We start from the raw sequence: 27,596 nt of genomic DNA on the forward strand, positions 1-27,596 counted from the left end.
ATCCTGAGCTTTTGCATTCACGAATAGAATGCTAGAGCTGCAGTGAAGACTGAAACTTACATATGCAAAGGCATACAGTAGATAACAGGGAGCAGAAGTGATAATGAAATCTTACCAAAAAAAAGTGATGGGAGCAGATCTTGGCTTTTATATGACGGAGCATAACAATAATATCTGGGAAAGAAAAAAAACTCTCATAAAACCACCCTCAAATTCCCTTGAACCTGTTTGCAGGATGAAATACACATCCCACCCTGAGCGGCCATTAGAGTCTTATGTGTAGGGGAGAGAAATTTTCAACCCCAGTCAATATCTGCATTAGGAATGGGAGTTTAAACATTTACAACACCAACAGATCCACAGTACTTATGGTCAGATTACATTCTGCATGGCAGATTTTCCATTCACATTCTTGTATCTTTCCTACTCAACTTTCTATTTGCACAAACATTTACGAAGACGCTTTGATTCGCTTCATTCATTTCTGTCTTCATTACAATCTGCTATTCAACATTTACCCATACAACGTACTTTTTCTCAAAACACTGCATAGTTCCATCACCACAGTTAACTCAATATGTTGCACGGATCAATTCAGTCTAAGCAAGCAGTGTACAGCTCCCTAGTAAGTAAGACTTGTACAACACAATGTCACTCAGACTCTTCGCCCTCCCATCTCTGAATGTCTGACAAGCAACAAATTCTAACTCTAAGGGCGCCCACCCACTGGCGTTTTCGCCGCGTTTCCCGCGATTTTTCCGCGCGTTTTTTGCGGCGTTTTCGCGGCTTTTCCGTTAATTTCCATTGACATTCATGGGTGCATTAGGAGAAAAATAAGGACACATATGCAACTGACAGTTCCTATGTTAAAAACGCAAACGCAACGCAAAAAAAAACGCCAGTGGACAGGAACACATGTTATCTCTATGCCTGTGCAGGAAAAACGCAAAACGCAGGTAAAAAAACGCCAGTGGGTGGGCGCCCTGAAGCTGAGGGTGGGGCAAGGGAGGAGGGGGGAGAAACATCTCTATCACCTTTTGAAAAAAACAAACATTCCAAAGTAAACAAGGTTTTCAACCATTTGGAAAACCAACCATACAACATAGATTTAGTACTTATTAAACCATTATTATTATATCCTCTCAGATTTATTCAATGCTACGGTAGCCTTCATTCATTCATTTATTCACTTGCTTATCCAAGGACTTAAAATAGAAGTTTCTTATTATTCTCAAATCTCTTTCAGACAGCCATTTAACCCACACCAAAAATACCTCTGTCCGGTTTTTGCCTTGGACGTCCAGTGCCCAAGCCAGACAAATGTCCCACCAATCTGGATTTTGCTGTCCACAGATCGTACACATCCAGCCTCCCACCTAGGGCGGCTGAGGTACCTGTGAACTCATAGCCATCATATCAGGACTAACTGATTTTTATACTTCCTATTGTCCTGTACATATGCCTATTATCTATACATCTTTCCTCTATTTCACCCAAGGTGACGCAATGTGATTCTCTTGCACTTTAAGACTATCATTATCAGTTTATCTTTCTCTCTGAATGTCTACACTGCTGTCTGCTATTTCTGATCTTTAATCTGATATCCTGTCCTTTCTAAGTGAGGGTTCATACCTAGCATGGTAAAAAAATTATATATATATTCATCAGATTTTCCACCTAATAACCAACAGCACTATATTGACCTTATTTTATAGTAAACATCCCAGTATTAAGGAAGACAACATATCATCAAGACACAGAGTGCAGACAGCTCTTAATGAGAATTTTTCCTCAATTTCTGCATTAACTTGCTTCATGAGGGACACAGACTGCATAGTAAGCCGTGCCTGCGCCCATGCCATCAATGTAGTGGCATAAGCCACCCCAGACTCCAGAGTACATTCTTCTACCCATTCATTACCCATTGCTGCATGAATGATAGGGTAGAAGGATTCCCCCCTTCCCGCTTTGGAGCGGACAAGGTCCTCCAGATCTTTTCAGCAACAACTATATGTGAGGGCAATTTGGGCACAATGCTAGGCAAATGGCATGGGGTGGGTGCTATCACAGGCTGTGGGGCAGATAGTCAGGGAAGTGGCAGCTGGGATGGAGGGGTTCTGAATATTCCTACTCAATTCAGAGAAGGCACTCATCATTTGTTGTTGTGCTGCCTGCAGTACAGATGTGGCAGCAGTGTCAGGTTGTCGTGGAGTCTGGTCTAGTGTCTGCCAAAGTGCAGAATCCAAGGCAATGGATTGAGTGCGGGAGATGGGTGTTCTAGTCACCACATGGCTTACTTGTGGCTGCAAAAGGGGTGGGGGCAGGGTTGTGTCAGAGACTACTACCAGTGCAAGCATTAGGATGACAGGTAAAAGTACATCTATGGGAGGCGAGAAACCAGACTTTGCCTGCTGTGGAGCTAAAATGGCTACTTGGATGATGGCCGAGGGTATTGTTACAGCAGATTCTAAAATGGTCGTGAGGGTGTGGTCTGCACTAAAATGGATATAGGGGGCATGGCCTGGTTGGATGCTGGTGAGGGGTGATGTCTAGGAGCATCACATGCTAGACATGTATCACGGCAAGCAGGGTTCTGTTGGCTACAATGCCAACACATCCATCAGGGCTGGGGCAATATATAGGGGAGGCGCTGTTTGTGATGCATCCACGGTGGAATCTTTGTCTTACACAGAGAACAGATGTAACAATTGAAATCTTTAATTTCAACTATCTTTCACTTTGTCCCCTATCTAGATGTTCTCCAGCAAGCCTCTGCAGATCTGAGCAGTCCTTCATCAGAAAAAGTCCCTTTACTATCATCTAACACATCTTTCCAGAGCTGCTCGTAAATGGCTGGTGGACAGCACTGTGTAATTTCCATCAATCTTTTCATTTTCTGCACATGCTTTTTGCCTTCAATCTCCTGCTGTATACATTCTATCTTCATCATCATTCTTACTGCCAGTGTTACAATTTTGAATGGCTAAACACCAATGTCTATGAGCTGGCTTTTCCGACAATTATTCAACACATACTCAAAATCAATCCTCAGAATAATTAATACAACCTTGAGATTAGACGTTCCTACAGAGACCATGCTAGCTGCAAACTGTCTCTATTTCTCAAATATCCTATTATTCAGCACTCACTCAAAACCAAATGCTCAGAATAATTAATATTACCTTGAGAGCACACTTTTCTATTTTTCAAATATCCATCAAGTCCCCGTCGAGACTTGGAACCAGGATAAAACTACTGATGATGAGAACAACTATCTTATGTCTAACAGAAATTCAACAGCACATAACAACACAGTACAATGAAATCACAGACAAGGTTCTTGTCTACAACAGACTAAAGAATCTACAAGAGTGGAACCCTTTTTGTGGACTCATTTACCCAAGTTGTGGCACCTGGGATGACAGTATGTACGATGGGGGGGGGGGGGGGGGGGATATGTTTTCACCTTATTGCTACAGCTTTGTCCCCCTTGTGTGCATCTGCCAATCCTTGTGCCTAGTGGTTGGATTCGTGGTTCCACATCCACTTGTCCCAGATGCCAGATGTTATCAGAACCCGAAATGGTTCCTCCCTATTTCACTGTATGTTCCAAATTGGTTATTGAGAAGGTGTGCACACAGGCAACTGACAATGACACATGTTTGTGTATCAAAGGCAGTGTACTTCTGTTCTTTAATAGGAAGCAACATAGCTTTTGACAGACAAAGCATTGCATCACAAAAAAGGAGTGTAAAGAAGGGTAATCATCTTTACATCGGATTGGTTACCTTAAATATACAAAATGATGTGTCATTAGAGATACCTACTCTTAAAGTCATAAGAAATCTGGATAGGTTCTAGTTTCTAACTATTAACATATTTTAACACCTTAAGGTGTGTGTTACTACTAAAACACGTGATTTCTAAGAAGCAAGGAGAAACAAAACTAAATTGAGAATAAACTTATTAATATCACTGCTTGGCTTCAGAAATGAAAAAGTGGGTGCGGATAGCTTCTCTTATCAGAATGTAGGCCTCTTTCTTGTGAGAAAGTCAGGTAGGAGTTAAATGCAAGAATCTAATACATACTAGTATATAATATTGAACAAGTTAACCGTTCAGCTGCTGCATTTTAATAAGAAGGAAGACATATCAATATATATGGGCGTACTCACATAGGTTGATATGAGAAACACACGAGAAGTTATATGCAATATGATACATATATACTTACTATAACAAGGGCATCAAACAAACTTACAAGAACAATCAACCAAATTATCTGTAGTTCAGATCTCAGGAGCCTCAGTCAGAGCAATAACTATCATCATCCAAACCAAGCACTCACAAGCATTAAGGGTTAGCAGATAGGGCTTGTGGTTTCCTCTCAATGACTAGGTAACATTACATACATAGTAATTGACTTAATTACTATGCTATCACCAATGTCCACAGCTAACAGTCAGATCCTGCATTTACAAGTCATTTTATTTCCCCTTTTCACACTGCAAACACAACAGTAATTCTATTCCATAATTTGACAATCCTATTCACTTCAAACAATCACAGAATTTACATTTACACAAATAGCAGCAACAACATATGTTCTGTCTAGTTCGTTAGACAAGGCACAAGCACCACAGTAGTATCCTTTTCTGACCACTGGGCTACAGACACTGGCTTGACATAGGGACGGACAGAAATAAGTGTAAGAATAAGGTTCTTACCTGTGGATCCAATTATCTCTCAGTCTCAATGCAGGAGTATGGTTTAAGTGTCTGGTGAATAAAATAGTTATTCAGCCTTTCACTGGGCTTCAACACCAAGTTTTGTTAACACAATGTAGTGCTACAGGTATATTATTGCTGTTCCAAATTAAGGGTTACTATGAGCTGCTCAAAGAATCACAGGTCACACACTAATTTGTGTATAATGCAAATGATTGTTTATTTGTCAAACAGCCAAAGAGTTTATAGTCCTTTAAGACCAAAAAAATTGAAGTTAGGTGACCAAAAGTCACCTGATTTAACATATGTATAACTTGTTACACCTTTTAGCACTTAGGCCGCCCTCACACAAGGCGTTTTATACAGCATTTAGCGCTGCATTTTCAGCCCAGCGCTAAACGCTGTACAACACTCCCATTCATTTCAATGGGGCTGCTCACACAGGGCTGAAAACGCAGCGCCTTCCAACGCTGCACTTTGACAGCGATGCATGTTCTATTTTGGGACGTTTTCAGCCCTGCGTCGCCCATTGAAATGAATGGGCAGCGGTTTTAGCACGGCTGAAAACCCGGCAACACTTGGTGCTGCGTTTTTGGCAGCGTTAACCGCTCGCCGATTTTCGGGGTGAGGGCTTGCAATAGAAGCCCTACCCCGAAAATCAGTCCCTGCTAGGTAGAGAAAAATAAAAAAGCAATACTCACCTAGCCGCTGCAGTCCGGATCGCGGCCGCTGGTCTCTGCCGCTGATCCGGGCTTCCCCTGCATTCACAAGTCTATTGCCGTAGGCCAGGTTTGAGAACCCCGCCTCCGGCAATAGAGTGCTGTGATTGGTTGTCGGCACGCTCGATGCCCAATCACAGCCCTTCATTGACTGTCTCAGCCAATCAGCGCCGGCAAGCTCTGATTGGCTGAGACAGTCAATGAAGGGCTGTGATTGGGCATCGAGCAAGCACCAACAACCAATCACAGCACTCTATTGCCGGAGGTGGGGTTCTCAAACCTGGCCTCCGGCAATAGACTTGGGAGTGCCGAGGAAGCCCGGATCAGCGGCAGGGACCAGCGGCCGCGACCCGAACTGCAGCGGCTAGGTGAGTATTACTTTTTTTTTTCTTTTCAGCATTCTTGGCTGCGCTTTCGGCCGAGCTGAAAACGCAGCCAAAACGCTGGCATAAAGTATGCCAGCGCTGCTGAAACGGGGCGGAATCTGCAGTAACGTAGCATTGAAAAACGCTGCGTTTCTGCAAACGCCCTGTGTGAGGGAGGCCTTACAGTGACATCAGTCTCTGGGTCTCTTGGTTACGCGCTGTCTGAGATGATTAATTGGTAATCTATAAGTATTCTTAAGGTTTTATATAATAGAAGATCAAATAAAGTAAAACACATGATAAAGAATTCTATTTGCTCCAAGACAAAGTTCATATTTAGTCAGCTGTCTGGCTCTACATTTATGTGAGTGAAGGTCAATCAATTCCTTCTTCTTCAGATTTTGCAATCTTCTGAACAAAAATATCTACAGAAAATGGAAGGGAAACAAAATTGTGCTCAACAGACACTATGGTTTCTCTCACAGGTGCTCTTGAGATGGATCCAGGGAATCTCTGATAGTCTCATATTTAGGGTTGGGAAGGAATGCCCCCCACTCCAAAAAAAAAAAAAAATAGTAAAATTGGCTTCTACCTTACAGGGTTTTTGTTACCTTCCACTGGATCAAGGTTGCAGAACAATATTAATAGACTAAAGTGGATAGATATTCTGTACTGTATGTTTTTTTTTTCAGTATTGCATACTAGGTATGGTATGGTAATAACTCAGCTGCTTTAGCAGTTGAATCCCCTTTTGTGATGTCATCAGGCCTCCATGGTAACACGTACATTATGGCCAGAGCTTGGTGGCCATTTTCATTCAGTCTCCTGTAGAACCTGCAGGGGGACACACAGATCCTCTTTTTTCAGCCCACAAAGAGAAGACAGCAACATGCAAAAGTGACCGTGGTCATGTAGACACACAGTGTGGGTATGCAATGTAAGTACACAAAGAAGGCACACAATATAGGTGAAGAGCCATTTACACAGAACGATTATCACTCAAAATTTGTTTAAACAAAAGAAATTGAGCGATAAATGTTCCGTGTAAATGCAAAAAAATCATTTACTATTTATTCACTTCTCATTATTAGTGAAGTCAGCATAAAAAAAACATTGCTGGATCACGCAGAATGGGAAGCGGTGAGCGAGAAGCCCACGATCCGGCGGTGTTCTCTGAATGTCTAAATGCTCTGCATGAGCGCCAACGACCTTAGTGGTTAAGTCTGTGCTTGTGCAATCATTTAGACAACTGCCGTCCCATCTAAAAAGTACAAAAGCAATGTAGACACACAATGAAGGTATACAATCTATGTACATAATGTGGGTTCTCATGTTGATGAACTCAGTATCAGCATCACCATTTTTGAAAGGTTTTTAGGCTTCCAATCACTTTTTTTGTCCTCGCCTTCATTGATTTCCTTCCTTCTGACTTGAACTACTCAGGTATTACCTTGGTGTGTCTACAAGCCTTCTCATGGGATCATTTCACTACTGTAAGAGTCAATTAAAAAAGAATTAATCAGATGCAATTAACATTCCCGGGAGGGGATGAGGTGACACCCATCACTGTGCTGAATATAACACTGGGAAATGGCATCATAGATGAACAGATACAGAGGAACACCAGAGGTGGTGCAACTCAGTCTGAGCATGAGCCGCAGAGCATGGAGGTAACGTGCCACACACGAGAGGGCACATATGCCAAGGCAAGAGTTACTGTGCTGTGAGGACTATTTGATCTTGCATATGTGAAAATCTGAGGACACAAGTCCAACATTCGTGAAATGGTCCGGAAAACGGGGTAACAGTCCACTTAACAGGAGCTGGTATGTCCTCACGTCAGTTGGCCCTCCTGGATAGCTTTGTAGTCACAGCTCTGCTGATTCCAATGGCCTTTCTTTTATTCATACTCCCTCCTTTTTCCCATACTGGCTCTTTTTAGATTAATCTCTTGGCACTGTGAAAGTGTCAAGTGGGTGGTCCCCACTGCTTACTGTCAGAGGGGTGATTTCAGACTTGATAGTGAGTGAGTGGGGACCACCCATCCCCTTCACACATAAACATACAGTGTAATGCTTTTGTAGATAACCGTATAGCAGAACACTTTCTCCTACAACATCATTATTGAACATATGTAATCAGAATCAAGACATTTCCAATCCTCTACAAATTGGTCGGTAAGATCTACCTTCATTTTTAAAATCTATTAGTAACTTTCTGTTTACTTAAATGCAACGGTCTTTTGTGTATGATAAGGTTTGGGGAGGGTTACTATAAGGAGGGTGGGTACAAGGTTATATGAGGGTGAGGTGAGGGGACCACACTTTTTTTTTTACTTCACAGACCTCTGTATGAGTTTTCATAACGTTATTCTCGTACTGCTGTTCTTTCAGATCTAATTGTTAGTTTATTAATTATTAGAGATGAGCGAACGTACTCGTCCGAGCTTGATACTCGGGCGAATATTAGCGTGTTCGGGATGCTCGGTACTCGTAACGAGTACCACGCGATGTTCTGGTTACTTTCAGTTTCCTCTCTGAGACGTTAGCGCGCTTTTCTGGCCAATTGAAAGACAGGGAAGGCATTACAACTTCCCCCTGTGACGTTCAAGCCCTATACCACCCCCCTGCTGTGAGTGGCTGGGGAGATCAGATGTCACCCGAGTATAAAAATCGGCCCCTCCCGCGGCTCGGCTCAGATGCCTTGTGACTTAGCTGAGGGAAAGTGCTATCGTGCTGGAGCTGCTGTAGGGAGAGCGTTAGGAGTTAGTGTAGGCTTCAAGAACCCCAACGGTCCTTCTCAGGGCCACATCTAATAGTGTGCAGTACTGTGTTAGCACTGTATTTTTTTTTTTTTTCAAAATTGGATCTGCAGAGCATTGCGCCCTGCAATAGGGACAGAAGTGGTGGTTAGGCAGGGAGAGTGTTAGCAGTGAGTGTAGACTTCAAGAACCCCAACGGTCCTTTCTAGGGCCACATCTATCCGTGTGCAGTACTGTCCAGGCTGCTGTTAGCAGTGTTGCATTTTTTTTTCTTTTCTCTAAACCGGCTGTGCAGACCATTGCACCCGGCATTAATACTACAGGGATAGAATTGTGTAGGCAGGGCCAGAAGACATACATTATTCATTGAATAGACGCAGTGTGGCTTTTCCTTTGAAAAACAAGGGAAAAAAATCTATTTGGCCTGCCTCTGACAGTCCTCAGGGCTCTGGGTACGTGTGTGCTGCGTGCAGAACGTTAAAAAAAATCAGACGCAGCCAGCTACGTTTTACTGCAGGCTTGCGCCAATTGTTTCCTGCATGGGAAATCCCTGATCTGCTGTAGCGAATAACTTTGCATCACTGCAGTTCTCTGACACATTTGCAGGGCCACAACACAGTTATTAAACTTAGTAGTATTCATTGAATACACGCAGTGTGGCTTGTCCTTTGAAAAACAAGGGAAAAAATTGTATTTTGGTTGCAGGCTTGCGCCAATTTTTTTCCTGCATGGGAAATCCCTGATCTGCTGTAGCGAATAACTTTGCATCACTGCAGTTCTCTGACACATTTGCAGGGCCACAACACAGTTATTAAACTTAGTAGTATTCATTGAATACACGCAGTGTGGCTCGTTCTTTGAAAAACAAGGGAAAAAATTCTATTTCGGCTGCAGGCTTGCGCCAATTTCTTTCCTGGCTTGGAAATCACTGGTAATACAGCATGCTGAGGGGTAGGGGTAGGGGTAGGCCTAGAGGACGTGGATGCGGCCGAGGACGCGTAGGCCCAAGTGAGGGTGTGGGCACAGGCCGAGCTCCTGATCCAGGTGTGTCGCAGCCGACTGCTGCGCGATTAGGAGAGAGGCACGTTTCTGGCGTCCCCACATTCATCGCCCAATTAATGGGTCCACGCGGGAGACCTTTATTAGAAAATGAGCAGTGTGAGCAGGTCCTGTCGTGGATGGCAGAAAGTGCTTCGAGCAAGCTATCATCCACCCAGAGTTCTGCGCCGTCCAGTGCTGCAAATCCGAATCCTCTGTCTGCTGCTCCTCCTTCCTCCCAGCCTCCTCACTCCACTACAATGACACATGCTCAGGAGCGGGAAGACTCCCAGGAACTGTTCTCGGGCCCGTGCTCAGATTGGGCAGCAGTGGTTCCTCTCCCACCAGAGGAGTTTATCGTCACTGATGCCCAACGATTGGACAGTTCCCGAGGTCCGGGGGATGAGGCTGGGGACTTCCGGCAACTGTCTCAAGACCTTTCAGTGGGTGAGGAGGACGATGACGATGAGACACAGTTGTCTTGCAGTGAGGAAGTAGTAAGGGCAGTAAGTCCGAGGGAGGAGCGCACAGAGGATTCGGAGGAAGAGCAGCAGGACGATGAGGTGACTGACCCCACCTGGTGTGCAACGCCTACTCAGGACAGGTCTTCAGAGGGGGAGGCAAGGGCAGCAGCAGGGCAGGTTGCAAGAGGCAGTGCGGTGGCCAGGGGTGGAGGCAGGGCCAGACCGAATAATCCACCAACTATTTCCCAAAGCGCACCCTCGCGCCATGCCACACTGCAGAGGCCGAGGTGCTCTAAGGTCTGGCAGTTTTTCACAGAGACGCCTGACGACCGACGAACAGTGGTGTGCAACCTTTGTCGCGCCAAGATCAGCCGGGGAGCCACCACCAACAGCCTCACCACCACCAGCATGCGCAGACATATGATGGCCAAGCACCCCACAAGGTGGGACGAAGACCGTTCACCGCCTCCGGTTTGCACCGCTGCCTCTCCCCCTGTGCCCCAACCTGCCACTGAGATCCAACCCCCCTCTCAGGACACAGGCACTACCGTCTCCTGGCCTGCACCCACACCCTCACCTCCGCTGTCCTCGGCCCCATCCACCAATGTCTCGCACCGCACAGTCCAGCCGTTGCTAGCGCAAGTGTTGGAGCGCAAGCGCAAGTACGCCGCCGCGCACCCGCACGCTCAATCGTTAACCGTCCACATAGCCAAATTTATCAGCCTTGAGATGCTGCCGTATAGGGTTGTGGAAACGGAGTCTTTCAAAGCTATGATGGCGGCGGCCGCGCGCTACTCAGTTCCCAGTCGCCACTACTTTTCCCGATGTGCCGTCCCAGCCCTGCACGACCACGTCTCCCGCAACATTGTACGCGCCCTCACCAATGCGGTTAGTGGCAAGGTCCACTTAACTACGGACACGTGGACAAGCACAGGCGGGCAGGGCCACTACATCTCCCTGACGGCACATTGGGTGAATTTAGTGGAGGCTGGGACAGAGTCAGAGCCTGGGACCGCTCACATCCTACCCACCCCCAGAATTGCGGGCCCCAGCTCGGTGGTGGTATGTTCGGCGGTGTATGCTTCCTCCACTAAAGCACCCTCCTCCTCAACCTCTGTCTCGCAATCTAGATGTGTCAGCAGCAGAAGGACGTCGCCAGCAGTCGGTGTCGCGCGGCGTGGCAGCACAGCGGTGGGCAAGCGTCAGCAGGCCGTGCTGAAACTACTCAGCTTAGGAGATAGGAGGCACACGGCCCACGAACTGCTGCAGGGTCTGACAGAGCAGACTGACCGTTGGCTTGCGCCGCTGAGCCTCCAACCGGGCATGGTCGTGTGTGACAACGGCCGTAACTTGGTGGCGGCTCTGCAGCTCGGCAGCCTCACGCACGTGCCATGCCTGGCCCACGTCTTTAATTTGGTGGTTCAGCGCTTTCTGAAAAGCTACCCACGCTTGTCAGACCTGCTCGTAAAGGTGCGCCGGCTCTGCGCACATTTCCGCAAGTCCCACACGGACGCTGCCACCCTGCGCACCCTGCAACATCGCTTTAATCTGCCAGTGCACCAACTGCTGTGCGACTTGCCCACACGGTGGAACTCTACGCTCCACATGTTGGCTAGGCAATATGAGCAGCGTAGAGCTATAGTGGAATACCAACTCCAACATGGGCGGCGCAGTGGGAGTCAGCCTCCTCAATTCTTTTCAGAAGAGTGGCCCTGGTTGGCAGACATCTGCAAGGTCCTTGGAAACTTTAAGCAGTCGACCCAGGTGGTGAGCGGCGATGCTGCAATCATTAGCGTCACCATTTCTCTGCTCTGCATCTTGAGAAGTTCCCTGCAAAGCATAAAGGCAGATGCTTTGCGCTCGGAAACAGAGGCGGGGGAAGACAGTATGTCGCTGGATAGTCAGAGCACCCTCCTGTCTATATCTCAGCGCGTTCAGGAGGAGGAGGAGGAGCATGAGGAGGATGAGGAGGAGGGAGAAGAGACAGCTTGGCCCACTGCTGACGGTACCCATGCTGCTTGCCTGTCATCCTTTCAGCGTGTATGGCCTGAGGAGGAGGAGGCGGAGGAGGAGGAGGAGGAGGAGGATCCTGAAAGTGATCTTCCTAGTGAAGACAGCCATGTGTTGCGTACAGGTACCCTGGCACACATGGCTGACTTCATGTTAGGATGCCTTTCTCGTGACCTTCGCGTTACGCGCATTCTGGCCACTACGGATTACTGGGTGTACACACTGCTCGACCCACGCTATAAGGAGAACCTTCCCACTCTCATTCCCGAAGAGGAAAGGGGTTCGAGAGTGTTGCTATACCACAGGACCCTGGCGGACAAGCTGATGGTAAAATTCCCATCCGACAGCGCTAGTGGCAGAAGGCGCAGTTCTGAGGGCCAGGTAGCAGGGGAGGTGCGGAGATCGAGCAGCATGTACAGCCCAGGCAGTGCAACAGTCTTTAAGGGCCTGGACAGCTTTATGGCTCCCCACCAAGACTGTGTCACCGCTCCCCAGTCAAGGCTGAGTCGGCGGGAGCACTGTAAAAGGATGGTGAGGGAGTACGTAGCCGATCGCACGACCGTCCTCCGTGATGCCTCTGCCACCTACAACTACTGGGTGTCGAAGCTGGACACGTGGCCTGAACTAGCGCTGTATGCCCTGGAGGTGCTTGCTTGTCCTGCGGCTAGCGTCTTGTCGGAGAGGGTGTTTAGGTAAGCTGGGGGAATCATCACAGATAAGCGTACCCGCCTGTCAACCGACAGTGCCGACAGGCTAACACTCATCAAGATGAACAAAGCCTGGATTTCCCCAGACTTCTCTTCTCCACCAGCGGACAGCAGCGATACCTAAGCAATACGTAGGCTGCACCCGCGGATGGAAGCATCGTTCTCTCTCACCATCCAAAACGGGGACATTTCTGCTTCATCAATCTGTGTATAATATTCTTCCTCCTCCTCCTGCTCCTCCTCCTGAAACCTCACGTAATCACGCTGAACGGGCAATTTTTCTTAGGGCCACAAGGCTCACTCATATAATTTTTCTAAAAATTTTTTATACGTTTCAATGCTCTTAAAAGCGTTGGAACTTTAACTTGAACCAATTTTTCGTTAAACTGGGCTGCCTCCAGGCCTAGTTACCACTTAAGCCACATTAACCAAAGCGATTAATGGGTTTCACCTGCCATCTTGGTTGGGCATGGCCAATTTTTACTGAGGTACATTAGTACTGTTGGTACACCAATTTTTTGGGGCCCTCACCTACAGTGTAATCATAGCAATTTCTATGTTCTTCGCCTGCACTCATGGTACAGAAAGGTGTGTGGGGTTGGCCTACACTTTAGCTACATAAATGTAACTTGGGCCTTGGCTATACTGCAGCTACTGGAATGGAACTAAGACTGCGCTCCCACTATACTGCTGCTTCGGAATTGTTCCTGGGGCCTGTGTAGGCTGCTACTATTACTTAAATGGAACTTAGACTATGCTCCTCCTATACTGCTGCTTCGGAATTGTTACTGGGGCCTGTCTTGAGTGCTACTATTACTGAAATGGAACGAAGACTGCGCTCCCACTATACTGCTGCTTCGGAATTGTTACTGGGGCCTGTCTTGAGTGCTACTATTACTGAAATGGAACTAATACTGTGCTCCCCCTATAATGCTGCTAGTGATATGTTAGTGGGGCCTGTCCTAATGCTACGGCTGAAATGTTACGAATTATGGGCTCTGCCTATACCGCTGCTAATGGTATGTCTCTGGGGTGTGGAAACAGAGGCTTCCCAAAGACATGATGGCGGCGAGGCCATTTCCCACCAACGCGGTTACTGTTAAGGTGCATATAACCACGGACACGTGGAGTGGACACGTAGTGCCTCAAAAACATCCCCCTCCTCCTCCAACAATGAAAACATTCTTGGCAAATGCCTTTGCATTGGTTCGTCTGGTGGCAGTCCAAGAATTTCACCTTTACCAACACAAGAAGAGAGCCCCCCCACCATCCCCCCGCCACGGCCCACTTAATCCTGGCCACATTCCGAAAATCAACAAAATAAAACCGCGCTACTAGGTCCGCAGTCACCACCACATTACCACCAACGCGGTTACTGTTAAGGTGCATATAACCACGGGCACGTGGAGAGGACACGTAGTGCCTCAAAAACATCCCCCTCCTCCCCCAACAATGAAAACATTCTTGGCAAATGCCTTTGGATTGGTTCGTCTGGTGGCAGTCCAAGAATTTCACCTTTACCGACACAACAAGAGAGCCCCCCCACCATCCCCCCGCCACGGCCCACTTAATCCTGGCCACATTTCGAAAACCAACAAAATAAAACCGCGCTACTAGGTCCGCAGTCACCACCACATTACCACCAACGCGGTTACTGTTAAGGTGCATATAACCACGGACACGTGGAGAGGACACGTAGTGCCTCAAAAACATCCCCCGCCACGGCCCACTTAATCCTGGCCACATTCCGAAAACCAACAAAATACAACCGCGCTACTAGGTCCGCAGTCACCACCACATTACCACCAACGCGGTTACTGTTAAGGTACATATTAACAGTCTGACTGGGGCATACAGACACCTTGGCAGAATGAATAGTGTGTGGCACATAGGTTCCCCATTGCTATGCCCACGTGTGCAGCTCCTGGTGGAGGTGGCACAGGATTGGATTTCTCATTGCTTCTGTACAGCATTGTGGGCTATCGCCCCACCACTTTTAAAGAGGGTCGCTGCCTAGCCGTGCCAACCCCCTGCAGTGTGTGCCTGCAGTTCCTCCTCATGGCAGACGCACTTATAAATAGACATGAGGGTGGTGTGGCATGAGGGCAGCTGAAGGCTGCGCAGGGACAGTTTGGTGTGCGCTGTGGACACTGTGTCGTGCAGGGGGGAGGGGGGTTGGGCAGCATGTAACCCAGGAGAAGTGGCAGCAGAGTGTCATGCAGGCAGTGATTGTGCTTTGTTGTAGGTAGTGTGGTGCTTAGCTAAGGTATGCCATGCTAATGAGGGCTTTTCAGAAGTAAAAGTTGTTGGGAGGGGGGGGCCCCACTCTTGCCGCTATTGTGGCTTAATAGTGGGACCTGTGAACTTGAGATGCAGCCCAACATGTAGCCCCTCGCCTGCCCTATCCGTTGCTGTGTCGTTCCCATCACTTTCTTGAATTGCCCAGATTTTCACAGATGGAAACCTTTGCGAGCATCGGCAAAATACAAAAATGCTCGGGTCGCCCATTGACTTCAATGGGGTTCGTTATTCGAAACGAACACCCGAGCATCGCGAAAATTTCGTCCCGAGTACCGAGCACCCGAGCATTTTGGTGCTCGCTCATCTCTATTAATTATGTAACTTAATCTATATATATAAAATTGAATGTATGCGTGTCTGTCTGTCTGTCTGTGTGTCTGTCTATCTGTTTGTCCTTTATGCGCTACTACACCATTCATCCGATCGCTATGAAACTTTGGGAAGTTGTTAAGTACACTCCTGGGAAGATTATAGGCATAGTAAAACTATCCTACGATAAATGGCGCGCTTGCAAGCGTCGTCGACAGTTACGCCCCCCCCCCCACGTAGATCGTTCGATTTCCATCATTGCCACTAATTCTCTCACTTCCCAATGTCATAGAAACTTGAAATTTGGCACGAGCATTGATTATGTCATAATTAGGAAAAGCTAATGGGTCCCAACTCGATTATTCAATTCTAAGCGCCAAAGAATTAGCGTCCAAATTTTACGTGCGGAATCTAATTTTCTCACTTCATGATGTCATAGAAACATGAAATTTGGCATGAGCATTGATTATGTCATAAATAGGAAAAGTTAATAGGTCCCAACTCGATTATTTAATTCTAAGCGCAAAAGAATTTGTGTCCAAATTTTACGTACGGAATCTAATTCCATCACTTCCCAATGTCATAGAAACTTGAAATTTGGCACGAGCATTGATTATGTCATAAATAGGAAAAGTTAATGGGTCCCAACTCGATTATTCAATTCTAAGCGCCAAAGAATTAGCATCCAAATTTTACGTACGGAATCTTATTCCATCACTTCCCAATGTCATAGAAACTTGAAATTTGGCACGAGCATTGATTATGTCATAAATAGGAAAAGTTAATGGGTCCCAAGTCGATTATTCAATTCTAAGCGCCAAAGAATTAGCGTCCAAATTTTACGTACGGAATCTAATTTTCTCACATCCCGATGTCATAGAAACATGAAATTTGGCATTAGCATTGATTACGTCATAAATAGGAAAAGTTAATGGGTCCCAACTTGATTATTTAATTCTAAGCACTAAAGAATTAGCGTCCAAATTGTACGTAGTACAGAATCTAATTCTCTCACTTCCTGATGTCATCTATATATATAAAAAGGAATGTATGTCTGTCTGTCTGTCCTTTTTGCGCTACTACACCATTCATCTAATCGCCATGAAACTTTGGGAAGTTGTTGAGTACACTCCTGGGAAGATTACTGGCATAGTACATCTATCCTACGATAGGTGGCACGCGTGCGAGCATCGTCGACAGTTATGCCCCCCAGACAAAGATCATTTGATTTCCATCTCAAGCACAAAAGCAAAAGGCATTACGAGCAACGGGATGCGTGTTCAACTACAAAATGATGCATCCGCCAAACGTTTTGCAAGACAATTGCTGGATATTGAGAATGCTGAGGTAAAATGAAAGCTGTGCTGTGATTGGTTGCAATTTCTCATACTGCTGAGGTAAAATGAAAGCTGTGCTGTGATTGCTTGCTATTTCTTATACTGCTGAGGTAACATGAAAGCTGTGCTGTGATTGGTTGCTATATATTATACTGCTGAGGCAACATGAAACCTGTGCTGTGATTGGTTGCTACTTCTTATACTACTGAGGTAACATGAAAGCTGTGCTGTGATTGGTTGCTATATATTATACTGCTGAGGTAACATGAAAGCTGCTGTGCTGTGATTGGTTGTTATATATTATACCACTGAGGTAACTTGAAAGTTGCGCTGTGATTGGTTGTTATCTAGATATATAAAAACGAATATATGTATGTATGTCTGTCTTCGCAGCAACGCGCGACGGGTAAGCTAGTTATCTATATATTTAAACCAACTCTCCCATGCAGCCTTAGGCCTCATGTCCACGGGCAAATTAACAATTTAAATCCGCAGCGTTTTTTCTACACGCTGATCCGCGCCCCATAGGGATGCATTAGACACCTGCAGGTAGTTAAATACCTGCGGATGTCATTTTTCCCGTCAGGCGCAGGTCCCGCGTGCAGGAAAAAATCCGGACATGCTCCATTTCGGTGCGGGTCTCCCACGAGGACAGCTCCCGCAGGCTTCTATTGCAGCCTATGGAAGCCGTCCGGATCCGCAGAAGACCCGCGCCTGAATTAAACTCACCTGCTCCGGGCGATGCAGGTCTTCCTTCCTTCGCAGCCAGAAACTTCTTTCTTCGGCCCGGCGGATGTGCCCGGCGCATGAGCGCGGCACGCAGCCGGCGTGCCGAGCACATCCGCCGGGCCGAAGAAAGAAGATCCGGCCGCGAAGAAGGGAAGACACGCACAGCCCGCAGCAGGTGAGTTTATTCTTATTTTCAGCCCTCATGTCGGCAGGGCAGGAGGGACCCGCTACGGATTCTCCATGGGAAATCCGTAGCGGGCCTGAATTTCCCCATGGACATGAGGCCTTAATGGCAGGTAGTCTATTTTGTCTTATTGCCAAAGCTCTCTCGAAGGAACAGTGTTCGCTAACTACTTCAGTGACTTGATGTAGTGAGGGTACGTTGAGTGATGTCTAGCTTCTAGCGATCATTAATTTCACTGTGAGTAGAATGTGAGCTATGAGATATCTAGCTTTCCTTGGGATTGACTCTATACCCAGTAGTTATATTGCTAATTGGGGATTCGGGGCCAAGTAGGTCCCTGTCAATTTATGTATTAGTTTAAACGTTGCCTTCCATATAGGTGTAATTTCTTTACATTTCCAGAAAATATGGATTAGGGAGCCCATTAAATCACAGCCCCTCCAGCATGTCTCTTTAGTTCCCGGGATTAGTCTGGTCTATTGGGGGAGTAATACCACCTTGTTATCACTTTAAAGTATGCTTACAGAAGATTGGCGAAAGACAAGGCCTTTTTGGGCCCCTAAGAAGGCTTTTGTCCACTGAGTCGGGGTAAATTTACGTTTAATGTCTCTTTCCCAATTTAGTATATGAGCCTTTTTATATTTCTGCTCTTCTTCCTTGTGCCCTTCAAAGCATAGATCATTTTTAGTGGTGTGTTGATATGTATAGGATTAAAAATGAATGCATTTGGTATTGAGGCCACAAAAGAGATGTGATTGTTTATAAAGTTTTTTATTCTTAAATAATGGAATATTTCTGAGCTTAGGATGTTAAGCTCCTCTCTTAGTTCTTCAAAGCTCCTAAGCTTATTTACTGACAGCAAATCCTCAATATATCTGATCCCTCTCTTTTTCCAGATTTCTATTTTTAAGTCATTGATGGCCATTTCAAGACTTGAAAATTTCGGGGAAGATTCCTTAGTCAATTGTAAGATTTGGAGCTATGCCAAAATTGAGGCTCTTATTGTCGGGCTATCTGGCAGGTTCCAAGCGTATGTAATGCCTGTAATGGTATTCCTCCTGCAAGCTGTTCCAGCACTGGCCAGCTAATATCTTTTGGGTGTGAGTTCCAGTATTTGGCTTGTTTACTTAGAATGGCATTACAGTACGCTAAAAATTTTGGCACGTCCATACCTCCTCTTCTTTTCTTGGCAAATAGTATTACTGCTGCTACCCTTGGTTTCTTGTCACAGCAGGTATTATTGCTCGAGTACATATAATCCTGTAGTAACACAACAAGTTAAAGATTTTCTTTCGAACCCTAAGATAACTTTCTTTGGCTAAAGCTGCTATAAGCACTGGTTGAAGATCCAGTATAATTTATCCAGCTACACCCAATATATTCTCTGAAATTATGTGTGGATTCCAGAAGGCACTTAACTTTCACCAGGCCCTGCATTCTCCTGACATTGGTCACTGAGAATGGCAGAGGGCAAACAATACCTGATTTGTGGTCCCTCCCTCCTCCCTGGAATGGTGACAACACCTCTGTCCAAGTCCTTGAAGTCGCAATGGGCAGCCTCCTGCCCTCATTGCTACTATTTTCTCCAACTCCTCGGCACCCAGGAGGATTATCAATGGTTTTAGCATGGCTTTGGCCCTAAAGATGTCATTGATACTCATGATAGCGATGATGCTTCTTAGAGCCGGTAAGAGCATTCTGGTTATACTTTTATTGGAACCTTGTATTACATGGATGTATTGTTTTATCAAAAACTAAAGAGAGTAATGGGAACATTTCCATCTTATGCAGTCACATTATGTGGAGATGGAGGTCAAACCTCAATTACTGATCAGGCTTTTGTTAGTCTTCAAGTGTGCATTCAGTTTTGGCACCATGTGTATCGGAGCTACAAAGCAATGGCTTGTGTCTGCAGAAGAGAATCAGAAAAGGAACGGAGCAAACACTCACTGGTAGCACAGATAACAGAAGATCAAAGAGTCATATCTAAAGAGAGTCAAATGCCTATAAAACCCTCCAGAAACGTTCTTCCACTGGCACTGACCCAAGAAAGATTTAACTCATACATAGAAGTAATAAGTGAAACATGAAGACGGTAAAACGTGCTAAAATTAATCTGTGTTTGAGAAGAATTGACTGCTAATTCTGTGTACGGGAATACAAAAATCCCCACCATTTCTTATGGAAGGGCGAAGAATAAAAGATACTTAAAAAAAATTCTATGCTAAAATGAAGAAATGTGTAAAGACAAGTGCCAAAGGTGAGAGGAAACGAGATTCGGAGGGTTGGAGCGTGTAGAGAGCTGTACAGAACAAGAAAATTAACCACATATTTTACATTTCTGGAAGCTTAAATCTCCCTTAGGGGGAAAACACTGGAAGAAGGAAGAACTCGGCAGAAGATAGAAGGTAAGGTAGATGAGAGGGGTAGAAAAAGAGAGAAGGTGAGGAGAAAAGTGCATGAGGGGGAAAGTACAAGAATGGGGGGCTATCCAGTAGATGAGTGAGGATAAGACCCATTGCACTTACCTCTGCGGAGTCCAAACAATGTGGGAAGAAGAAGTGACTCGCTATCTGCTGGATCACACCCTGATCTGTGCATTATGTGGTCTATCTTGGAGGTTACTAGAAGATACGATCAGGAAGGATCTGTTGGCAACTATCTAGATATCCACAGATTGGGCCATGTGAGATGTCTGCCAGAGATTTGCTTTTATTATCTCCATGTTGCTCTGCAGGTTACTACAGATTTTACTCTGCAGATCAGATGTTGCTTCTTGACTGCATCTCCCATCACTGTAACCAATGCAAGAGTTTGCTGATCCTTCACAACTGTACCCAGCTCACCCCAACGCATGACTTTGCATACAGTTGTGACTAAGAATAGTCTATTGTTTTCTGTATACCGCTCCTTCGCACACTTGGGTGTTTCCAGTCTCATCTTGAAGTCATGTATTCCTCCTCGGCTTCTTGTACTACTGAGCAATGAAGAGGCATCTGTAGCTTCAGTAGGTTCATGTTATTTTGAAGGCATCCACTTTTAGTGGCCAATGCGCCATTCTGATGCCTCCATTGAAATACAGTGGGACATAATTACATAGACCAGACCAGTGTCTCATACACTGCTGTAAATAATATGCCGGGTCACAGTGACAAATGTATGCAGAGCTGCGAGGCTCTTACTGCATTTTTCTTATCTAGCGGCACCTCTAAGTGCCATATGGAAATCTACATCAGCTGCAAATTGGAGCAGGTGTCTTCTCTAATGTATGCCAGTTTCTGATATACCGCATAGCGAATCCGACTGGCTGTCTGTGGCCACCAAACTAAAGCTAGACTCCACCCACTTTATGACAAAGTGTCAGGTCTAGCATAAACACCCCATCTGCACATGAGCAGCTACTGGATATCGGGAACAAGCGCATTGTATCTCAATGGAGATAGAACAATGAAGTATTGGTCAGATACCCCTCCATAGGCTGCCATGGATGATCGAGCTATATGGATGGGACAGGAAGCTAGTCAAGCTTAGGGAGGGGGGAGGACATGGCTTGAGCACAAACCCACCACATTTTTTCTTGTCACTCCCTTAAAAGTAGCCGGCCCCTTTAAGGTTATCCTGGAGGCTTCCTGCATTTCTCACTGCAATTGCAGCTTAGGTAAAGGGCGTGAGTGGGCCAAGTGCCGGACATTAAGCCCCCCTCATCAGCTCCAGAAGGAGGAGCCAGGAGAGCAGGGGTGGGGTTAATAGAGGCACTTTAGGTGCCATGTTAGTGAAGCTCAATGTGGAGCTGCTGGGAGGGACTCTATCCCCACTATGATGCGGGCGGTGACCTGGCTAGCACATCACTTCCCAGAGGCCCACTGGCAGTGCTGGCGTGTGAAGAGGGAGGTTCCGCTTCCCCTCTCAGAAGTGAGCTAGAGGGCTCAAGAAAGTTCTGGATACAGGAAGGTGCCAGATTGCTTGAGATACCTGTTATTGAGACTCGCAGGCCTGCAATAGTAGAAAAGGGTTCATAGATGGGAACGGTATTCATGGTCATATATATATATTACCCTCACTTTTGCAAAACATGAGGCTACCTGACTAAGATGTGGATTTAGTAGACCCATGTCAACCTTAACATATTTATTAAGCAGGGGGTTGGACCAGATGACCCTGGAGGTCCTTTCCAACTCTACCATTCTAGGATTCTATTCTAGTAGGACTCATAAGATTTTCAGGGAACAGCACCACTTGCCCACAGGCTGGGTTTGCTATTACATTCAAATGAATAGGCCGTAAGACAAGCACAAGCAAACATGCTGAAAACCATATAAAGAAGCCACATACGTTTTTGGATTCTTTTCTGGGGAATGATGAAATTGCCCTAAGTCCCTGGCGCTTACCCGTATGGAAATTAAAGCCGTGAACCCAGAATTACATAAGTGACGGATAGTAAAGAGGGTGGAGGGAACAGCACTGCAGAAAATACATACAGCTTAACTCCACCTGCAGCTGAACATTCAGATAAGAACTTGTTGAACAGGAGTTTTGTGGTTGTGCTTGCTCTGTAACTCATAACCAGACATGGGGGTGATTTATGGAAGTGATTTTATGTTGTGGATTCCAGAGTCCATCCATTTAGGCCAGTCTTGGTGGAATTTTACCGTGATGTCAAATCTACTAGCCACCTATTGTTCCACAATGCAGTTATATTGTACGGCAATAATGATATCAGAAATACAGGTGAACCTTCCTATCTTTCCAGTTACTTGTTATTAAAGATCTTGCTATAGTTAGGACCTGGGACATTAGGTAGCTGTCTGTAATATGGAAACTGTCCAAACCCAGAGAGAGCAGGGCCGTAGCCTGAGACCACACCATCTTATATCCTATAATCTTTAAGATTAGTTGTTCAATGTGGTCTTAAAAGGGGCAAATATTAATATAGTGGCACCATAAGTGAGCATCCACCACTTTACATTTGCAGCAAGCATTAAATATGTTCAGTTGGATTTTGGCAAGAAGAGATGGAGTAAGGTAGCTTCTGTATAACAACTTTTTGATACCTCCAGATGATTGGCATATTTGGAAGCTTTGTGTTTAACCTAAAAATGAAGTTCCATTGGTGGCAGTAAAAGTAGCTTCGCAGGCAGTTCTTTTCTCCTCATGGCTTGGTTTTGGCTCTGATATGCATCGTGAGCTGTGAGATCTTATATAGACAAGGAGGTCTTTTATGTCTAATCAACTGAATTTATCACTTGTGGATTTTGCTTCTTTCCACATTTGACATAGCTATTAGATTCTATTGTTACAGAGCATACAGGTGTGGGAGTATATTATTAGGACTGCATGCAGGAGAGTCACTTCAGATGGTATAAGATCCACCACATAGTGTATCAATGGGTATTGAGCAGAAATTGACAAACATTGATAGATGGATGAAATAAACCTGAATGACAACAAAAAATCATCCTGCAAGGTGATCGGAAGAGCCTATAGTTCTCTTAGAACAGGCTGGGCATAGCCAGGAAGCAAAATCACTTAGATAAGTGTAAATGTTGCCAGGTATGTGGCCATTCTCCACCCCAACACAAACATTACTGGAAGCTAAGTAATTGCCTAAGCAAACAACTTAAAAAAGGATATCAAGTGTCTATTCAGCACAAGTAAGAAGAAGTCAGAAGTATTATTATTTGCTATGGGGTACGTTTCATGGATCTTCTCTTGTGCTTCCTAGCTTTTTCAGATTTTTCAGGGCCCTTGCATCCAAGGGACAGGTGGAAGTATGGTTGGAATGTCTATTGGATCCTGCACAGGGGCCTAATCTTGGATCAGGAGATGTTGAGTGTCAAGGGCCTTCAAGAAAATGTTGAAATAATCATGGTCTCCGACTGTCAATCTTCTGCCATGTAGACCAAGGCAAAAAAGATAAAGCCAGCAATAAAGATATTTTTTGAGTAGAAGGTTGATTAGCATATTAAGGATTCTTCACTTGTTTAGAGCAACCCTCCACTTTTGGGGAAAAATTCTGTACCAGATGTCGCAGGGGGTAATATGATTTGCAGTTGTACTTCTCGACCGTTCCTCCAGTCTCCTAGTTCCTAGTCCTCTTTCAGCCAACCAAGATGGCTAACACAATCTTCAGACTACCTACCCATAGTGCATTGGTAATGTTAGGCTACTAATCCACTATATCTGCTCTCTGATTGGTCATACTCATGTGATCAATAGAGATGAGCGAGCACCAAAATGCTTGGGTATGTAAATGGATGTCAGCAGCACACTTTTAAACACCCGCAAGGGATGGACACACAAATGCAAGAGCCACCTTACAGATCCTGACCCGATCAGATCCAAAAGTTCCAAGGTGAAATATAAAGCGTACTTGAAAAAGACGAAGTCGAAACGTTGTATCACCATCTGTGAAGGAAATAAAAGGAAAAACCATTTTGAAATCACCGTGTATGCTGCCATCGCTTTATATTTCACCAAAATGCTTGGGTGCTCGTTACTCGGGACGAAATTTTCGCGATGCTCGAGGGTTCGTTTCGAGTAACAAACCCCATTGAAGTCAATGGGCGACCCGAGCATTTTTGTATATCGCCGATGCTTGCTAAGGTTTCCATTTGTGAAAATCTGGGCAATTCAAGAAAGTGATGGGAACGACACAGCAACGGATAGGGCAGGCGAGGGGCTACATGGTGGGCTGCATCTCAAGTTCCCAGGTCCCACTATTAAGCCACAATAGCGGCAAGAGTGGGCCCCCCCCTCCCAACAATTTTTACTTCTGAAAAGCCCTCATTAGCAATGCATACCTTAGCTAAGCACCACACTACCTCCAACAAAGCACAATCACTGCCTGCATGACACTCCGCTGCCACTTCTCCTGGGATACATGCTGCCCACCCCCCCCCCCCCCCCGCACGACCCAGTGTCCACAGCGCACACCAAATTGTCCCTGCACAGCCTTCAGCTGCCCTCATGCCACGCCATACTCATGTCTATTTAGAAGTGAGTCTGCCATGAGGAGGAACCGCAGGCACACACTGCAGAGGGTTGGCACGGCTAGGCAGCGACCCTCTTTAAAAGGGGCAGGGAGATAGCCACAATGCTGTACAGAAGCAATGAGAAATATAATCCTGTGCCACCACCATCAGGAGCTGCACACGTGGGCATAGCAATGGGGAACCTATGTGCCACACACTATTCATTCTGTCAAGGTGTCTGCATGCCCCAGTCAGACCGCGTTTTTTTATAAATAGTCACAGGCAGGTACAACTGGGAATCCCCAACTCCGCAATGGGAATTCCGTGTGCACCCACAGCATGGGTGGCTCCCTGGAACCCACCGGCTGTACATAAATGTATCCCATTGCAGTGCCCGGACAGCAGAGCTAACGTCAGATTAAATGCAGGTGGGCTTCGGCCCACACTGCATACCCCAACCTGACCGGGCTGTTTAATTCATAGACACAGGCAGGTACAACTCCCTATTGTGAAGTCCCTGTGGACCGACAGCATGGGTGGGTGCCAGGAAGCCACCGGCGGCACATAAATATATCCCATAGCATTGCCCATCACAGCTGAGGTAATGTCATGTTTAATGCAGGTGGGCTTCGGCCCACACTGCATGCCCCAGTCAGACTGGGGTTCTTTAAAAGTGGACACATGCAGTTACAACTCCGTATAGACTGCCCACATGGGTGGCTCCCTGGAACCCACCGGCAGTACATAAATATATCCCATTGCAGTGCCCAGCACAGCTGATGTAACGTCAGCTGTAATGCAGGTGGGCAAAAAATTAATTGGATTACACTGTAGGCGAGGGCCCCAAAAAATTGGTGTACCAACAGTACTAATATACCTCAGAAAAATTGCCCATGCCCAACCAAGAGGGCAGGTGAAACCCATTAATCGCTTTGGTTAATGTGGCTTAATTGGTAACTAGGCCTGGAGGCAGCCCAGTTAAAATAAAAATTGGTTCAGGTGCAAGTTTCAACGCTTTAATGAGCATTGAAACGTATAAAAATTGTTTAGAAAAATTATATGACTGAGCCTTGTGGGCCTAAGAAAAATTGCCCGTTCGGCGTGATTACGTGAGGTTTCAGGAGGAGGAGCAGGAGGAGGAATATTATACACAGATTGATGAAGCAAAAATGTCCCCGTTTTTGATGGTGATAGAGAACGATTCTTCCATCCGCGGGTGCAGCCTACGTATTGCTTAGGTATCGCTGCTGTCCGCTGGTGAAGAAGAGAAGTCTGGGGAAATCCAGGCTTTGTTCATCTTGATGAGTGTTAGCCTGTCGGCACTGTCGGTTGACAGGCGGGTACGCTTATCCGTGATGATTCCCCCAGCCGCACTAAACACCCTCTCTGACAAGACGCTAGCCGCAGGACAAGCAAGCACCTCCAGAGCATACAGCGCGAGTTCAGGCCACGTGTCCAGCTTCGACACCCAGTAGTTGTAGGGGGCAGAGGCATCACCGAGGACGGTCGTGCGATCGGCTACGTACTCCCTCACCATCCTTTTACAGTGCTCCCGCCAACTCAGCCTTGACTGGGGAGCGGTGACACAGTCTTGCTGGGGAGCCATAAAGCTGGCAAAGGCTTGGAGAATGTTCCCCTGCCTGCACTGTACATGCTGCCTGATCTCTGCGCCTCCCCTGCTACCTGGCCCTCGGAACTGCGCCTTCTGCCACTAGCGCTGTCGGATGGGAAGTTTACCATCAGTTTGTCCACCAGGGTCCTGTGGTATAGCATCATTCTCGAACCCCTTTCCTCTTCGGGAATCAGAGTGGGCAGGTTCTCCTTGTACTGTGGGTCGAGCAGTGTGTACACCCAGTAATCCGTAGTGGCCAGAATGCGTGTAACGTGAGGGTCACGGAAAGGCATCCTAACATGAAGTCAGCCATGTGTGCCAGGGTACCTGTACGCAACACATGGCTGTCCTCACTAGGAAGATCACTTTCAGGATCCTCCTCCTCCTCCGGCCATACACGCTGAAAGGATGACAGGCAAGCAGCATGGGTACCCTCAGCAGTGGGCCAAGCTGTCTCTTCCCCCTCCTCCTCATGCTCCTCCCCCTCCTCCTCCTCCTCAATGCGCTGAGATAAAGACATGAGGGTGCTCTGACTATCCAGCGACATACTGTCTTCCCCCGCCTCCGTTTCCGAGTGCAAAGCGTCTGCCTTTATGCTTTGCAGGGAACTTCTCAAGAGGCACAGCAGAGGAATGGTGACGCTAATGATTGCAGCATCCTCGCTCACCATCTGGGTAGACTCCTCAAAATTTCCAAGGACCTGGCAGATGGCTGCCAACCAGGCCCACTCTTCTGTAAAGAATTGAGGAAGCTGACTCCCACTACGCCGCCCATGTTGGAGTTGGTATTCCACTATAGCTCTACGCTGCTCATAGAGCCTAGCCAACATGTGCAGCGTAGAGTTCCACCGTGTGGGCACGTCGCACAGCAGTCGGTGCACTGGCAGATTAAATCGATGTTGCAGGGTGCGCAGGGTGGCAGCGTCCGTCTTGGAGTTGCAGAAATGTGCGCTGACCCGGCGCACCTTTCCGAGCAGGTATGACAAGTGTGGGTAGCTTTTCAGAAAGCGCTGAACCACCAAATTAAAGACGTGGGCCAGGCATGGCACGTGCGTGAGGCTGCCGAGCTGCAGAGCCGCCACCAGGTTACGGCCGTTGTCACACACGACCATGCCCGGTTGGAGGCTCAATGGCGCAAGCCAGCGGTCTGTCTGCTCTGTCAGACCCTGCAGCAGTTCGTGGGCCGTGTGCCTCTTCTCTCCTAAGCTGAGTAGTTTCAACACGGCCTGCTGATGCTTGCCCACCGCTGTGCTGCCACGCGGCTCGACCCCGACTGCTGGCGACGTGCTGCTGCTGCTGACACATCTTGATTGCGAGACAGAGGTTGCGTTGGAGGAGGAGGAGGAGGAGGAGGAGGGTGGTT

The 27,596-nt window shown here is 46.6% G+C and overlaps 1 protein-coding gene across 2 annotated transcripts in view; it reads left to right on the forward strand.

Moving 5' to 3' along the window:
* The first annotated feature begins 19,108 nt into the window (after positions 1–19,108).
* LOC136580755 (salivary glue protein Sgs-3-like) overlaps positions 19,109–27,596 on the forward strand; it is a 39,235-nt gene continuing 30,747 nt past the window's right edge. Inside the window, exon 1 of one of the 2 annotated variants that reach the window (XM_066581584.1) lies at positions 19,109–19,338. In XM_066581584.1, the coding sequence (XP_066437681.1) occupies positions 19,278–19,338 (61 nt within the window). In that variant the 5' untranslated portion in view covers positions 19,109–19,277. The remainder of the gene's footprint in view (positions 19,339–27,596) is intronic. The other variant, XM_066581582.1, reaches the window with a different exon arrangement.

This window comes from Eleutherodactylus coqui, chromosome 10, assembly GCF_035609145.1.
Source record: "Eleutherodactylus coqui strain aEleCoq1 chromosome 10, aEleCoq1.hap1, whole genome shotgun sequence".
Classification (NCBI taxonomy): Eukaryota; Metazoa; Chordata; class Amphibia; order Anura; family Eleutherodactylidae; genus Eleutherodactylus; species Eleutherodactylus coqui.